This window comes from Takifugu rubripes, chromosome 22 (assembly GCF_901000725.2).
Source record: "Takifugu rubripes chromosome 22, fTakRub1.2, whole genome shotgun sequence".
Classification (NCBI taxonomy): Eukaryota; Metazoa; Chordata; class Actinopteri; order Tetraodontiformes; family Tetraodontidae; genus Takifugu; species Takifugu rubripes.
In genome coordinates this window covers 1,995,441-2,011,431 of record NC_042306.1, presented here as the reverse complement: position 1 = coordinate 2,011,431, position 15,991 = coordinate 1,995,441, and the positions used below count along the sequence as shown (strand labels likewise).

The following is a 15,991-nucleotide window of genomic DNA, read 5'->3' as shown; positions in this document are numbered from 1 at the left end:
TGAGGAATATTACTCAATAAATGAAATCATTTTTAAAGGATGATTAGATGTACCTAATCATAACGTAATGCGTCACTTCCTGTCTTCTCAATCGTTGTTGGTTGCGCTGTGCACGGTGTGTTGTATTCACTTAAAATTGAACACTTGGTGTGTTGAATTCACTTTAATTAAAATGTGAACACTTGGGACATTCTAGTCACCTGATAACAGTGAGAAATAACCCATATTAAACCAATACAGGGCTCCGCCGATTATCAGCGTTAGCATGGCCTCACCGTCTGTTTCACCCGGTGTCTTTGTTCAGCGTGTGAAATGTTTAGTTACTCCTCTGCCTCCTTTAGTGAAGGGAATAGGTGCAGAAAGTGGAGTTTATTTAAGGCTATGGAGGCGAGACTTAATGAGATTGAGACGCGGTTCCGCAGCTCGGAGTTGCGTCAGGTAGCCAGGAGAAGCTAGCTGCTGCGGAGCCGCCTAGCGTAGCTACAGCTAGCGGTCCCCCGGCAGCAGCCAGGGCGGCTGGGTGACGGTGCGCAGGACTCCAGCGACCATAGGTAAGTGCATTCCGGGGGCCAGAGCGGGCGACATAGAAGCCAATCTAAAGCTACTGGCGAGAAGTAAACGTACATTTGGTAAAGTTCTTATTCACGTCGGAGCGAACGACACCCGGCTTCGTCAGTCGGAGGTCACCAAAATTAACAGAGTCGGTTTGCAGCTACGCTTAAACGATGTGGGACTCCGGAGCATTCTCTGGTCCCCTCCCCAATCTGGCCAGCGATGAGATGTTTAGCCTCATGTCGTCGCTCCGTCGCTGGCTGTCACGGTGGTGCCCCGAAAACCAGGTGGCCTTTGTAGACAATTGGAGCACTTTTTGGGGAAAACCTGGTCTGGTTAGGAGAGACGGTGTCCATCCCACACGGGATGGTGCCGCTCTCATTTGTAGTAAATTGGCTAATTTTATTAGACCCAAAGTGATCTGACAATCCAGGGTCCAGACCAGGACGCAGAGTTGTGGTCTTACACACCTCTCTGCTGCTTCCATAGAACCCTCATCCACCAACAATAACATATTTAACACTATAGAGGTAGTCTCTGTTCCACGGTTAAAAGTTCACCAAGCACAGAGCAGGGGAGCGGTCAATCACCATAATCTTATTAAAATTAATACCAAAGCACAAGTTGGGGAAACTAATATCCCAATTAAGTGTGGACTGTTAAATATTAGATCTCTTTTGTGTAAATCCCTGTTAGTGCACGACCTGATAGCAGATCATCACATTGATTTATTCTGTTTTACTGAGACCTGGCTTCAGGAGGAGGAGTATGTTATCTTAAATGAATCTACTCCTCCTATCCATCTTAATGATCCCATTCCTCGTGTTACCTGTCGAGGAGGGGGAGTGGCAGCAATCTATCACTCCAAGTTATTAATTAATCCTAGACCAAAACATGGCTCCAGTTCATTTGAAAGCCTGACTCTTGGCATCACTCATCTGAACTGGAGGACAGAAAAGCTACTTATGTTTGTAGTTGTATATCGGCCCCCTGCTGGGCCACATTCAGAGTTCCTGTCTGAGTTCTCTGACTTCTTATCTGACTTGGTCCTTAGATCAGATAAAGTCATTATTATTGGAGACTTGAATATGCATGTAGACGTTGTAAATGACAGCTTTAGAAATGACTTAATTTTATTACTTGAGTCAATTGGTTTAAACAGTTGGCATTTTTCTCTTTTATCTTAAGTTGGCATTTTAGTCTTTGATCTCCTTTGTATCAAACACCTCAGCTCTATCTCTTTCAGCACACGCCTGAGGAGCTCAACACTCTTGTACCACACTGGTGACCAGCAGACGCATCAATGGCACAGCGAGGAACCCAGCAGCTGAAGGCAGAGCAAGAATCATCAATGGAGACTTGGAGGGAAGAGAGGGTCCAGCACCTCAGAGAAGCCCTGGCAGAGAAGGAGGAGCAGCTCAGCAGGGCAGTGAAGAGGCGACACATGAGGACTGTGGCCGATGTGGAGACCCTGACCCAGCTGAACACCACGCAAGCTGCTCTGAAGGAGAGCAACCTCAAATGTGCTTCTCTGGAGGAAACCCTCCACAGTCAGCAGCAGGACTGTGGAGGGTTCTAAAAGAAAAAAAATTCAACAAAATGCTGGAAGAAGAGCAAAATAAATATAACGAGATGATCGTTGATAAAGAGGAGTCGATGAAGCAGCAGCTGTTGACTCAAGAGGAGACCCATAACAAGATGCTGGCTGATGTTTGTCAGCGGTGGGAGAGGACATCTCAAAAATGGGTCCAGATGACGGAATTGCTGGAGCAGAAGATCCAGGAGAGCCAACGGTTGAGGCAAGAGGAGCAGGAGAGGACCAAAGAGGAGCTCCAGAGGCTCTCTGAAGCGATCCTCCAACTTGAGGTGAGATGCTTTCGCCTTTGTTCCTCTTCCAGAAGATTTCAGATGATGTTCAGTGAAATCTAAAACACAATCTCTCTTTTCTGCAGCTTCAAGTATTAAAGAAAAAGAAGAAGAAAAGCTTCTGGAGATGGATCTCCAAAAAGATGAGGTTCTGGAAAAGATAGTGAAGAACAATTCCAGAGCTCCCAAAGCCGCCCTCCTCCTCCTCCTCCTCCTCCTCCTCCTCCTCCCCCTCCTCCTCCTCCTCCACATCCTGACTTCCACAGCGTCACATTCAAGATTCAAGATGTACTTTATTCATCCTCGTAGGGGAATTGAATTGTAGAAGCAGCCTAACGTGGATTAATATAACTGTAGCGCAGGTTTTGTATTTACAAAGTATAGAAATAGAATAAATAAATACAAATAAGATTAGAATGTTATAAGTATGTATACAGCATATAGTATAAGAATATATATAATATTTACATAATATAATATATGCATATTATAAGCATTATAAGCATATATACATAAATATAGAAAAAATAGAAATAAAATTACAACATAAATATTACAATTATTGTTATTGGCTGGGTTTGGATGAATTATAGAGTTTAATGGCGGCCGGCAGGAATGACTTCCTGTACCGTTCCTTAGAGCATCCTGTCTTTATCAGTTTTATTTTACAGTATAATCATTGTTTATGTTCTATGTTTGGATCTGTGATGTCGAAACAATAAAACTCAAAGTAAACCACCAGATTGTAGATGTTGTCAATGGCAGCTTTAGAAATGGCTTCATCTCATTCCTTGAGTCAGTTGGTTTCCTCCAGCAGATGAACCAACCAACTCATAGCTTCAACCACACCTTAGATCTAGTCCTGACTTATGGTGTTGAGGTAGAACATGTGTCAGTGTTCCCTCAGAACCCCCTCCTGTCAGACCATTCTTTGATCACTTTACATTTATGATTAAGGATTCTTCTATCCTCAGAGCTCAGTCTGACTATAGCAGATGTCTTTCAGATAATGCTGTAGCTAAGTTTAAAGAAGTGATCTCTGTGCTGATCCCAGGACCACCGTGTGTTTCCCCAGGGATCAATCATTATAATCTGAGCCCTGCTGAGGTCGACTCTATTGCTGAAGGTGCAGCAGCCTCACTGAGAATCACGCTTGATTCTGTTGCCCCCCTGAAAAAGAAAATAGTAAATCAGAGGAGGTGTGGCCCCCTGGTATAATTCACATATCAGGACCCTCAAGCAGAAAGTGTGAAGACTGGAAAGGAAGTGGCATTCTTGTAAAATAGGCAGCTATCATGTAGCCTGGAAAGACTGTCTATTAGTTTACAAAAAGGCCCTCCGTAAGGCTAGAACAGCTTATTTTTCTTCTTTAATTGAAGAAAACAAGAACAACCCCAGGTTTCTTTTCAGCACTGTGGCCAAATTAACCAAGAGTCACAGTGTTTTAGGTCCATGTATCCCTTCTTCCCTTAGTGGTGAAGACTTCATGACTTCATTCTTTACTGATAAAGTTCTAGCTATCAGAGAGAAAGCTAACCAGGCCATCCCAACAACTGGACCATCACCAGATGTGCTGACTGTGGGAACATACAGGGTCTCCAACGAGCCCTTAAACTCCTTCAGCCCTATATATTTTTCTGAGGCATCATCGCTAATTCAGAAATCCCAGTCCACCACGTGTCCTTTAGATCCCATCACAACACCTGTTGAAGGATGTTTTACCATTGATAGGCAGCTCTATCCTGGACCAGATCAATGGTTCTTTAGTGACAGGTTATGGACCCAGGTCCTACAAGGTGGCAGTGATTAAGCCGTTGCTTAAAAAAACATCACCAGATCCTGACGTATTAGCAAACTACAGGCCGATATCCAACCTTCCTTTTATCTCTAAAGTTCTAGAGAAGGTGGTGGTGACTCAGTTACTGGAGCACCTGCAGAGGAACAGCCTGTTTGAGATGTTTCAGTCAGGCTTTAGAGCTCATCACAGCACAGAAACAGCAGTGGGTTACTAATGATCTTCTCATAGCTTCAGATCATGGACTGGTCTCTATGCTGGTTCTGCTGGACCTCAGTGCTGCTTTTGATCCAGTTGATCACAGCATCCTGTTACAGAGACTGGAACATGTGATTGGGATTAAAGGGACAGCACTAGACTGGTTTAGATCATATTTATCCGATAGATACCAGTTTGCTCATGTCCATGGTGTTCCCTCCTCATACAGCAGGGTGTTGTTTGCTGTTTGAAACCTTTAGGAAAGACTAATAATGGTGTCGGCTAACGAGCTTTAACGGTTAGGAAATTTTGGAAATGTTCATTTTAAGGTTTGTGTCTTTGCTTTACTTGTCTGAAGAAGGTCAAATATGAGAAACTCTTAACCAAATACAAAAAAAAAAAAACATGGACATTTGTCCCATAAGTACCTGGAATGCAAATACTCTGTTGGTTTTTATGTGTACAATAGTTGTATATACAAATAAAAGTGTCCTGAAGTTGCAACAGCTATTGGACGTCTGATTTAAATATAGAGCCTGGGGAGAAATAAAGCTGTTTAAATAGAGTTTAGAGTATTTCTTTAAAAGCTTCCAAATTTCGTTTAAATGAGGAATATTACTCAATAAATGAAATCATTTTTAAAGGATGATTAGATGTACCTAATCATAACGTAATGCGTCACTTCCTGTCTTCTCAATCGTTGTTGGTTGCGCTGTGCACGGTGTGTTGTATTCACTTAAAATTGAACACTTGGTGTGTTGTATTCACTTAAAATTGAACACTTCGTGTGTCGAATTCACTTTAATTAAAATTTGAACACTTGGGACATTCTAGTCACCTGATAACAGTGAGAAATAACCCATATTAAACCAATACAGGGCTCCGCCGATTATCAGCGTTAGCATGGCCTCACCGTCTGTTTCACCCGGTGTCTTTGTTCAGCGTGTGAAATGTTTAGTTACTCCTCTGCCTCCTTTAGTGAAGGGAATAGGTGCAGAAAGTGGAGTTTATTTACGGCTATGGAGGCGAGACTTAATGAGATTGAGACGCAGTTCCGCAGCTCGGAGTTGCGTCAGGTAGCCAGGAGAAGCTAGCTGCTGCGGAGCCGCCTAGCGTAGCTACAGCTAGCGGTCCCCCGGCAGCAGCCAGGGCGGCTGGGTGACGGTGCGCAGGACTCCAGCGACCATAGGTAAGTGCATTCCGGGGGCCAGAGCGGGCGACATAGAAGCCAATCTAAAGCTGCTGGCGAGAAGTAAACGTACATTTGGTAAAGTTCTTATTCACGTCGGAGCGAACGACACCCGGCTTCGTCAGTCGGAGGTCACCAAAATTAACAGAGTCGGTGTGGAGCTACGCTTAAACGACGTGGGACTCCGTAGCATTCTCTGGTCCCCTCCCCAATCTGGTCAGCGATGAGATGTTTAGCCTCATGTCGTCGCTCCGTCGCTGGCTGTCACGGTGGTGCCCCGAAAACCAGGTGGCCTTTGTAGACAATTGGAGCACTTTTTGGGGAAAACCTGGTCTGATTAGGAGAGACGGTGTCCATCCCACACGGGATGGCGCCTCTCTCATTTCTAGTAATTTGGCTAATTTTATTAGACCCAAAGTGACCTGACAATCCAGGGTCCAGACCAGGATGCAGAGTTGTAGTCTTACACACCTCTCTGCTGCTTCCATAGAACCCTCATCCACCAACAATAACATATTTAACACTATAGAGGTAGTCTCTGTTCCACGGTTAAAAGTTCACCAAGCACAGAGCAGGGGAGCGGTCAATCACCATAATCTTATTAAAATTAATACCAAAGCACAAGTTGGGGAAACTAATATCCCAATTAAGTGTGGACTGTTAAATATTAGATCTCTTTTGTGTAAATCCCTGTTAGTGCACGACCTGATAGCAGATCATCACATTGATTTATTTTGTCTTACTCTGACCTGGCTTCAGGAGGAGGAGGATGTTAGCTTAAATAAATCTACTCCTCCTACCCATCTTAATGATCCCATTCCTCGTGTTACTGGTCGAGGAGGGGGAGTGGCAGCAATCTATCACTCCAAGTTATTAATTAATCCCAGACCAAAACATGGCTCCAGTTCATTTGAAAGCCTGACTCTTGGCATCACTCATCTGAACTGGAGGACAGAAAAGCCACTTTTGTTTGTAGTTGTATATCGGCCCCCTGCTGGGCCACATTCAGAGTTCCTGTCTGAGTTCTCTGACTTCTTATCTGACTTGGTCCTTAGATCAGATAAAGTCATTATTATTGGAGACTTGAATATGCATGTACACGTTGTAAATGACAGCTTTAGAAATGACTTCATTTTATTACTTGAGTCAGTTGGTTTAAACAGTTGGCATTTTTCTCTTTGATGTTAAGTTGGCCTTTTAGTCTTTGATCTCCTTTGTATCAAACACCTCAGCTCTATCTCTTTCAGCACATGCCTGAGGAGCTCAACACTCTTGTACCACACTGGTGACCAGCAGACGCATCGATGGCACAGCGAGGAACCCAGCAGCTGAAGGCAGAGCTCAAACCACTGGAATCATCAATGGAGACTTGGAGGGAAGAGGTCCAGCACCTTAGAGAAGCCCTGGCAGAGAAGGAGGAGCAGCTCAGCAGGGCAGTGAAGAGGCGACACATGAGGACTGTGGCCGATGTGGAGACCCTGACCCAGCTGAACACCTCACAAGCTGCTCTGAAGGAGAGCAACCTCAAATGTGCTTCTCTGGAGGAAACCCTCCACAGTCAGCAGCAGGAGCTAGAGGAGCGACATAAGAGAGAGCTGATGGAGCAGGAGGAAGGCCTGAATCAGAAGCTCCTTGTGATTGAGGAGGAATTTGTGAGGAAGCTGGAGGAAGAGAAGCACAGATCTAATGAAGAGGAAGAGGCCTTGAGGCAGCAGCTCTTTCTAAAAGACGACAAGTTCAAGAAACTGCTGGAAGAAGAGCAAAATAAATATAACGAGATGATCGTTGATAAAGAGGAGTCGATGAAGCAGCAGCTGTTGACTCAAGAGGAGACGTATAACAAGATGCTGGATGATGTTTGTCAGCGGTGGGAGACGACATCTCAAAAATGGGTCCAGATGAGAGAATTGCTGGAGCAGAAGGTCCTGGAGAGCCAACGGTTGAGGCAAGAGGAGCAGGATAAGACCAAAGAGGAGCTCCAGAGGCTCTCTGAAGCAATCCTCCAACTTGAGGTGAGATGCTTTCGCCTTTGTTCCTCTTCCAGAAGATTTCAGATGATGTTCAGTGAAATCTAAAACACAATCTCTCTTTTCTGCAGCTTCAAGTATTAAAGAAAAAGAAGAAGAAAAGCTTCTGGAGATGGATCTGCAAAAGGATGAGGTTCTGGAAAAGTTAGTGAAGAACAATTCCAGAGCTCCCAAAGCCCTCCTCCTCCCCCTCCCCCTCCTCCTCCTCCTCCTCCCCCTCCTCCTCCTCTTCCTCCCCCTCCTCCCCCTCCTCCTCCCCTCCTCCTCCTCCTCTACATCCTGACTTCCACAGCATCACATTCAAGATTGAAGATTTACTTTATTCATCCTCGTAGGGAAATTGAATTGTAGAAGCAGCCGTGGATTAATGGATTAATATAACTGTAGTGCAGGTTTTGTATTTACAAAGTATAGAAATAGAATAAATAAATACAAATAAGATCAGAACGTTCTAAGCATATATACAGCATATAAGAATATACTGTATATAATATATACATAATATAATATATACATATTTTAAGCATTATAAGCATATATACATAAATATAGAATAAAATATAAATAAAATGACAACATAAATATTACAATTATTGTTATTGGCTGGGTTTGGATGAATTATAGAGTTTAATGGCGGATGGCAGGAATGACTTCCTGTACCGTTCCTTAGAGCATCCTGTCTTCATCAGTTTTATTTTACAGTATAATCATTGTTTATGTTCTCTGTTTGGATCTGTGATGTCGAAACAATAAAACTTAAAGTAAACCACCAGATTGTAGATGTTGTCAATGGCAGCTTTAGAAATGGCTTCATTTCATTACTGGAGTCAGTTGGTTTCCTCCAGCAGATAAACCAACCAACTCATAGCTTCAACCACACCTTAGATCTAGTCCTGACTTATGGTGTTGAGGTAGAACATGTGTCAGTGTTCCCTCAGAACCCCCTCCTGTCAGACCATTCTTTGATCACTTTTACATTTATGATTAAGGATTCTTCTATCCTCAGAACTCTGTCTTACTATACTACCTCTCCTCTCCCTTTCCTCTTCTCTTTTCTCCTCTTCTCTCCCCTCCTTCTCCCTCTCCTCTCCTCTCCTCTCCTCTCCTCTCCTTCTACCTCTCCCCTCCCCTCTCCTCCCCCCTTCTGCTCTCTCTCCACCCAGCCCCCCCATCAGCAGGAGGGTCCCCCGACATGAGCCTGGTCCTGCTCAAGGTTTCTTCCTGTTAAAGGGGAGTTTTTCCTTGCCACTGTTGCTTGTCTGGGGTCAGGCCCTGGGATTAAGGAAAGCGCCTTTAAACAATTTTGATTGTAAAAGACGCTATATAAATAAAGATTGATTTGATTTGATACCTAACTAATAGATAAAATCCTTTAGAAACTCCTCAAGGTCAGTAGAATCGTGTTTTTACAAATTAAATGCTTAGGACTATTAATGACCTTATAATAGTTTGTTCAATGTTTATTTATTAATTCCTTATTGATTGTTTGTGTTCCGTGCTCTCGCACTCCGAGGGGGCGGAACTCTAACCTAAACTGACCAATCACCGCGCAGGATTACAGTCATACGTCATATCCAACGGACCGACTTAACATGTCCTCAGGCGGAAGAAAGCGCTAGCGTAGAGGCGAACTATTTAATGTTACTCACGAAGTTAAAAGAAGGAAATGTCGCTGCGATCTGTCGGGGTGGTCGCCCAGAGTTCTAGCCAGAGTCGCTGCTGAAAAAGACGTTTTGTGGAATTCTTTTGTTGTCGCGGAGGAATGAGCATTAAATTATCGAGGAAGTCCCCCAGCTGGCTAGCGAAAAAAGTAGCTAGCTAGGCTGCTCGTTAGCGAGGGAGTTCTTTGTTTTGTTTTCAGCCGGGGAGTCTGATAACGTGGAGAGAAACAAGACAAGCTTTGTGCTTTACCGTTTGCGTGCGACTATAAAAATCAGGTCCGGGGCACGTTTGACTATGTAGATGAGCTGTAAAATCGGGAGTGTCGGGTATATTTGGGAAAACTAGTAACAGTAACCGTCGAGAGCAACTTTAGCAACAAAGATAGGATTTCTCCCATTAGACCGGAACAGGGACACGAACAATATGGGCAACTGTCTCAAGTCCCCGACGTCGGACGACATCTCCCTGCTTCACGAATCCCAGTCAGACAGAGCGAGTTTCGGTGACGGGGCAGATCCGGACCTGGAGCCGCCGCCGCCGTATCAAGTGAGTGATCGCAACCGCTACTTCCAGTGTCTCCATGACAGATCCGGAGAGGCGCAAATCGATATAATCACCTCAGATGCCGGATTAGAACACACATTAAGAGGTTGCTTTGATGCCCAGGCCTTGTTGTCAAGGCTGTCATCGAGACCATTACGCTTGATAAAACACTCCATCAATAAGTGGCTGTCAGACAGCCGGTGTCATTTTATTTCTCTAACTTGGTGCATATCTAGTGTCTGACCTGTAGGTCTACTCTGAATGGTTACCAGGAGCAGGCTCACATGCCCATGTACCATCCCACGCCCAGTCAGGCTCGGCTGGCCACCCAGCTGACGGAGGAGGAGCAGATCCGCATTGCTCAGCGCATCGGCCTCATCCAGCACCTTCCAAAGGGTGTTTACGATGGAGGACAAGACGGCTCAGAGAAAAAGATCAGAGAGTGAGCCTTTCTGCTTGGGGTGTTTGCACAGGAACGTGGCATGTTAACTTACGGCGCTGCTCTTATGAAGCCCTGAAAGCCTCGGCTGTGTGGAAAGATGTGACCCAATATTTAAGCTCAGCCACAGGGGCTTACTTTAGCCTGGGCTTCTTTCATCTAGTCTGAACTCAAGTTCCTCATTCATACATTTATAACCAAGCTAGACAAGTTGGTGAGTTTGTGTTATATCTCATGTATTGCATACTTGGGAGTAAAAATACGTGTGTTTTGTGTTTTCCAGGTGCGTGATCTGTATGCTGGACTTTGTTTACGGGGACCCTATCCGATTCCTGCCTTGCATGCACATCTACCACATGGACTGTATAGACGACTGGCTGATGCGATCCTTCACCTGTCCCTCCTGCATGGAGCCCGTGGATGCCGCCCTGCTCTCCACCTACGAGACCAACTGATAGTTCACCCATCATCTCGAAGCTTGGATAGAAGAAAAAAAGGAAAAGCCCCCCCCCAAACAATCTGCTGCCCTCCTTTTAGCTGGAGAGGGGCTAAAACACGCGCTCTAGTTTCTTGCACTTTGGAGAATGGCATCATTTGCTTAACTACTGTTCAGCCTCCCACGCACCCAGTAAAACAAGTTGCTTGAAAAGTTACACAAGTGAACAGAAAACTTTCCAGACAAGCATGTGTGTTTGTGTCCGTGTGTGTTTGAGTAACTGTCAGACGGGCGGCAGCACTTTGCTGCCCGTGTAAATACACTTGAGCTGGCCTCATGTGATGTCCCCCCCCCCCTTACCAAACTAACCCCAGATAATCTTCATTAGTCGACAGATTCTGGCTCCAATATCCTATTTTCTGTAGCATCGACAAGCAGACGTTAGGAACACACGGTGGTGGGATTCCACAAGCATCCTTAAACGTTCCACACCGTTAGAGTGATTTAGGACAACGTGCTGACAGGAAACGCTGTAAAAAGTTCACGTTTCAGCGTCGGGTGTAAAGTAACCAGTCAGTGTAAAGGGCTCGATTGTGCATGGAGAGGGTCGGCGGGAAAAATAATTCCACATGCTTGCACACACACTTCTCATCCACAGATTTGCACTTTATTTATAGGACAGTATCTAAACAATATATTAATATATGTCTGTTATAACCTTGCACTATCATTCCTTTCTTTCCTAAGGTGCAACCGTTGCAGAGATCATTTTAAACGTCACGCTCCACACTGAAATAAGCCTGAAAATGTATTTAATGATGTCTAATTCGTCGGTGTGCATCTTCGATTTTACTTTTTTCCTTTTTTTTTTAAATGTGTGTGTGTCTTTTCTGTGTCTGGGAGGGAGACTTGCTCTGTTATCAGATAGATTTGTCAGCTTTTTGGACAAAACTAGACATCGACGGGCCGACGTTGGCAGGAGAGGGATGCAGGGAGGAGGCGTCAAAGTCCCATCTGTGTGGCGCTGCTCGGCATTCTGGGTACATCTGTGCATTGTTTGACCTTGTACTTGTGTCATGATAAGCAATTTAAGAAAGAAGCGAGGTCAAATGTGAGATTTTAAGGGTTTTGTTTTGTCTTTTTGCATTACACGTGTGTTGGTTCTTCATTCGATGTAGCGATATTTTGACTTGTGGCATGTTTGATGCTCACATGTTTGCTCCTCTCTCACCTGGTTGTGTCTTTCACCTCCGTCTGGTTTTGTTACAGCAGCAGAGTTCCGCCGCGTGTCAGAATGAAGGATTTCACTCTTCCGCCGGTCAATCTTCTGCATTTCTCTGTTCCCAAAGAGTTTCAGAGCGAGAGCCTGCTTCTGCCGAGCTTTTACTCTCTGACAATGGATATTTTCTGTTATCTTGTTTTCTTTCTTGTTTTTCCCTTGAAAGGCTTGTAAGAATAAATAAATAAATGTAGAATATACTTGTAGTTTATTTACCCCCCCCCCCCCCCCCCCCCCCCCCCCAATTACAAACAGGCCAACATTTAAAGACCAGCTTGCATCAGTCAAAGTGGATTAGATTTGGGGACCCTGAGATTTGTGGTTACAAAATAGTCCTTTGAGCAATTCATTAAAGTAATCCTACAATCTGGCAGTGGCGGGGGGGCTTGACGACAGATTCCGTTGGGGGGGGGGGTGTCTCTGTTTAACCGATGCCGCGAGTGAAGCCAAATCTTGTTAACGATGCCTGCTGCCTGGTTTCTGCTGCTTGCATCATCCGGTTCAGAAACGCCAGTTCGCCCCTTCATTGTTTGATGGATGGAAATGTTCAACTAAAATGTTGGCAGGAATCCGACCTGTCTGTGGTCACGGGTCTGGCGGCCGCGGCGCCGCCTCACGTTTAATCAGCTTTGCAGTTCTGCAAGACTGCCGTTGTTTCGCTTAAGAAGGTTCAGACCACGTTGGGCAAGAGCTGGCATGCGGAGGTCACATTGGCATGGAAGCAAAGATGTGTGGACACACCAGGACATGGTTGCACGTAGCGCAGCTTTTATTTTGCTTGCGTTTTCTTTTACTGGTTTTTCTGCTCGAGCACACGGCTCTTTACACTTCTATGTTTGTGATCTGACAGATTTTCTCATGAATTTGTGAAACCGGCTCAGAGGGAGCGTTCAGTGCTTGTACATCCCGTGAAAGGTGACGGGAATCGAGCACTCCACCTCTGCCCTGGCGACCTCAGACAGGTCCTTGGCATTGAGGATGAGGAGGTAGGCTGGCCTCTGGGAGCCCGGGGCCGCCACGATAGTCAGCAGCACTCCTGAAGGACACGACACCATCTGTTACTGACGCTGCAGGTTCCAGATTAAATATGCACGTGTGTGCTTTCAGGTACCGTCATCTTCATCGACTCCCTCTGGGGTTTGAACGAAGAGGGGCTCGGAGGGGTAGGAGTCTGGCTCCTGCCAGACCCAGGTCTCCTTGGTCTTCACATTTAACTTGCAGATCTATGAACGAGTCAAACGTTGTGCAGAATCTACAACATGTGTGTGTAACTGTGGCGGCGCTGTGCGTGTGATGATGAAACCAACCCTGTCAGGTATGAAATGGTTCAGGCCCAGACCGTAGGCATACGTGTAGTTCTTCCCTGAAAACTTCTGGTAGTTGATCTGGGGGAACTCGAAGGCTGCAGAACAACATATAAGTTCTCTTCAAAACAATCGACATTGGTTTTTTTTTTTTACTGCGTTTGCTTCTCCGGCCACATTCTCACCTTGCCTGGGTCCAGAGAAAAGCACCTCTGGCTCCAGCCAGACGGTCCCATCGGAGTGCATCGTGGCCGTTGCGGTGGTGTAAGGCAAGCTGACCAGGTTCTTCCCCTGTTCCTCCTGCACCGAGCTGGCCGTTAGAGAGCAACACAACACAACAGCCGTACCGCAGCAGCCTCCTGATTATTGAGACGCAGGACTGACCTTGTGGACGTCCAGGGGGATGACGTATCTGCGGACCTCGGGCTGCGGCGCCATCATGGCCGCCTTCTTCACCTCGTCCCAGTTGGCTCTGAGGTTGGCCAACCACAGGTAGTTGTAAACAAACTCAAAACTACAGAGATAAGAAAAACACAAGTGAGGATAAACTGAAGAGCGAGGCGGCCAGGAATGACGTCCCCACACACCCCTTCCACGAGCACAGGTCGAAAACGATGAAGCCCTGGTCCTCGAAAGTGTTGATGTGGTGAAACATGCCGATGGCGGCCCCTTTGAACTTCACATCAATGTACTCGCCGGGATCTTTCTTGGCGATGTGAAACAAGGTCTGCAAAACAAACATCATCGGGTGAATTTGGCGCCGAGACGATAGAACTGCAGGTCAGGGCTGACGACCGGGTCTCCTCACTCCCTGGCTCTCGTTGGACTCGAAGCAGTCCATGTAGTTGGAGCCTCGGATGCTCCAGGCGCTCAGGAACTTCAGCAGGTTGATCTTCACCGGGGTCTCCACAAACACAAAATAGTTCTCAGACATTCCAAAGCTGGAAAGACAGAGAAGAAAGTCTGGTTATAGTCGCTGATAACCGACCCACTTCAGTCCAAAACCCACGTGGACACACCTGTGCACGTAGGAGGGCTTAAACCTCTCAGCACTGGGGAACTGTACCACCACTTTGGATTTCTCAATGGGATCAGATTTATCTAGGACGGGAATCGTTTGGGATCAGTGAGACGTGTAATCAGGAATTCAAAGTCGTGTCAATTTGTGGAGATTTTCTTCCACGTCTGTGCACGTATGTGTGTGTGTACGTGCTGACCCGGACCTTTCTGTGTGGGCGGAGTCCTGACGATGTTGTAGGCCAGAGACGCTCCCTTCCCCATGCAGTTCCCAATGTTATACACAGTTCCATCTTTTTCAATGTGAGGATGAGCCGTAACTCCATTAATGTTGACGTAGTTGCACATGTCGACCTGCATTTAAAGCAAAAAAATGAGAAACATTTTCGAGGAAGAGCTCTGGGCTCGACCTGGCTCCTACAGTTTGCAGCAACGTACCTTCTTCAGAGTCTCTAAGGTTTCAACGTTGACTTTAGTGATGTAGTTGGTCTCTGTCACGGCGTAATAATCCTCCCCGATGGGGTAAACGTTCACCAGGCAGTTGTCAGTGACCTCTACGCCCTTGAAGTAGGAGAAAAACCTAAACGCAGACATGGATCACATCTTACACGGTGATAAGCCGACCCAAACACACATCGATGGAGAAAAAAAAATCTGTGCGACGAACCTGGAAAAGATGTTCTTGCAGGGATCCGGGTACGCGAAGGTGCCGAACTCAGTGATCACAACACGCTTCTCCGTGATGGCTCTCACATACGCATCAGTTCTGATAAACCTACATGGGAGAAAGGGTGCAACAGAAATGATGTCATGACAAAGTATTTAGCTTATTTCCAAAAAAAAAAAGCCCTTTTCAAAACAGGAAGCTTCAGGGGTCGAATATGAGAAGCTCTTACTTTCGGAAGTAGGTCACCTGCCCGTTCTTGAAGTCAAACTTGTGCATGAGGGCCTGACCATCGAAAAGGTGGTAGAAGGGTTCATCCCCGATCTCAAAAAGCCCAGGACCCAAACGGAGGAGGCTTCCCTTCAGAAATGGAGGAATCCTGCCTGCAAAAGGGCAACGGCCAACAAATCAGGCTGGCCCAGAGATCAGCAGGAACTGTCGGTCAGGCCCAAACAAACCTGTGACTGTTGCTGGAAGGGCCTCGGCCAGGTCTTCACACGTCTCAAATATCTTCTTGTAGCTTCCAGCCGGGTGTTCGAATCTGCCCTCACAAAACAAAAACGTCAGCCACCTAATGCATCAGGAGGAGCTGAACTCAAATCAGTCACCGAGCTAATATGTTATGAGAATAAAAGCTACCAGCAGCCCATTCTGCAGGTTAATCAAGAAGAATTGAGACACAGTCGACCAGGAACTCACCTGCTGACCATGTTTTCACGCTTGTGGCACCACACAAATTAAACTCTGGAGCAAATCTCTGATCACTTCGGAGTCGAAAGTCTCTGGTCTCTGTGGATTTGGAGTATTTATCTGTCAAGTCCCCCCCTGCAGCAGTCTGTGTTAAAAACCCCTCTACTGACCAATCATGGTGCACCATGAACAAGAATCCCATTGTGCCAATATCCTCAGCTGGATGACTCAACGTCCCTCCAGAAGGGATTTATTCTATAAAATATTCCCTGCGCCAACTTTGCAAATGTGTCGCAAGTGCACATGTGATCTCTGTTTGTCTGCTGTCGT

General features: G+C 45.9%; 4 protein-coding genes across 4 annotated transcripts; 3 read left to right on the top strand and 1 right to left on the bottom strand.

Moving 5' to 3' along the window:
* Nucleotides 1-2,135: 2,135 nt before the first annotated feature.
* LOC115247937 (golgin subfamily A member 6-like protein 6) lies at nucleotides 2,136-2,642 on the top strand. The gene is made up of 2 exons (XM_029831047.1): nucleotides 2,136-2,418; nucleotides 2,505-2,642. Exons 1-2 carry the CDS (start codon nucleotides 2,152-2,154, stop codon nucleotides 2,580-2,582), a joined length of 345 nt encoding a protein of 114 aa, XP_029686907.1. The 5' UTR covers nucleotides 2,136-2,151; the 3' UTR covers nucleotides 2,583-2,642.
* A 4,556-nt stretch (nucleotides 2,643-7,198) lies between these two features.
* On the top strand, nucleotides 7,199-7,843 carry LOC115247961 (trichohyalin-like). The gene is made up of 2 exons (XM_029831104.1): nucleotides 7,199-7,612; nucleotides 7,699-7,843. The coding sequence occupies exons 1-2, from the start codon at nucleotides 7,199-7,201 to the stop codon at nucleotides 7,774-7,776; spliced, it is 492 nt and encodes a 163-aa protein (XP_029686964.1). The 3' UTR covers nucleotides 7,777-7,843.
* Nucleotides 7,844-9,200: 1,357 nt separating this feature from the next.
* LOC101065160 (RING finger protein 11-like) lies at nucleotides 9,201-12,182 on the top strand. The gene is made up of 3 exons (XM_003975264.3): nucleotides 9,201-9,835; nucleotides 10,105-10,274; nucleotides 10,555-12,182. The coding sequence occupies exons 1-3, from the start codon at nucleotides 9,713-9,715 to the stop codon at nucleotides 10,724-10,726; spliced, it is 465 nt and encodes a 154-aa protein (XP_003975313.1). The 5' UTR covers nucleotides 9,201-9,712; the 3' UTR covers nucleotides 10,727-12,182.
* A 548-nt stretch (nucleotides 12,183-12,730) lies between these two features.
* Nucleotides 12,731-15,812, bottom strand: rpe65a (retinoid isomerohydrolase RPE65 a). The gene is made up of 14 exons (XM_003975265.3): nucleotides 15,671-15,812; nucleotides 15,430-15,512; nucleotides 15,204-15,354; nucleotides 14,975-15,082; nucleotides 14,746-14,887; nucleotides 14,514-14,661; nucleotides 14,310-14,391; nucleotides 14,099-14,231; nucleotides 13,878-14,017; nucleotides 13,675-13,804; nucleotides 13,476-13,590; nucleotides 13,294-13,388; nucleotides 13,098-13,209; nucleotides 12,731-13,022 (listed from the first exon to the last, which is right to left on the bottom strand). Exons 1-14 carry the CDS (start codon nucleotides 15,679-15,681, stop codon nucleotides 12,877-12,879), a joined length of 1,596 nt encoding a protein of 531 aa, XP_003975314.1. The 5' UTR covers nucleotides 15,682-15,812; the 3' UTR covers nucleotides 12,731-12,876.
* Nucleotides 15,813-15,991: the final 179 nt, after the last annotated feature.

Coding starts and splice junctions, on each gene's coding strand:
- LOC101065160 (XM_003975264.3), top strand. CDS start 9,713: ATGGGCAACTGTCTCAAGTCCCCGACGTCGGACGACATCTCCCTGCTT. Junction 9,836..10,104: donor AGCCGCCGCCGCCGTATCAA/GTGAGTGATCGC, acceptor AATGGTTACCAG/GAGCAGGCTCACATGCCCAT. Junction 10,275..10,554: donor TCAGAGAAAAAGATCAGAGA/GTGAGCCTTTCT, acceptor TGTGTTTTCCAG/GTGCGTGATCTGTATGCTGG.
- LOC115247937 (XM_029831047.1), top strand. CDS start 2,152: ATGCTGGAAGAAGAGCAAAATAAATATAACGAGATGATCGTTGATAAA. Junction 2,419..2,504: donor AAGCGATCCTCCAACTTGAG/GTGAGATGCTTT, acceptor TCTTTTCTGCAG/CTTCAAGTATTAAAGAAAAA.
- LOC115247961 (XM_029831104.1), top strand. CDS start 7,199: ATGGAGCAGGAGGAAGGCCTGAATCAGAAGCTCCTTGTGATTGAGGAG. Junction 7,613..7,698: donor AAGCAATCCTCCAACTTGAG/GTGAGATGCTTT, acceptor TCTTTTCTGCAG/CTTCAAGTATTAAAGAAAAA.
- rpe65a (XM_003975265.3), bottom strand. Junction 14,232..14,309: donor AAGCCCTCCTACGTGCACAG/GTGTGTCCACGT, acceptor CTGTCTTTCCAG/CTTTGGAATGTCTGAGAACT. Junction 13,023..13,097: donor GGGAGTCGATGAAGATGACG/GTACCTGAAAGC, acceptor CGTGTCCTTCAG/GAGTGCTGCTGACTATCGTG.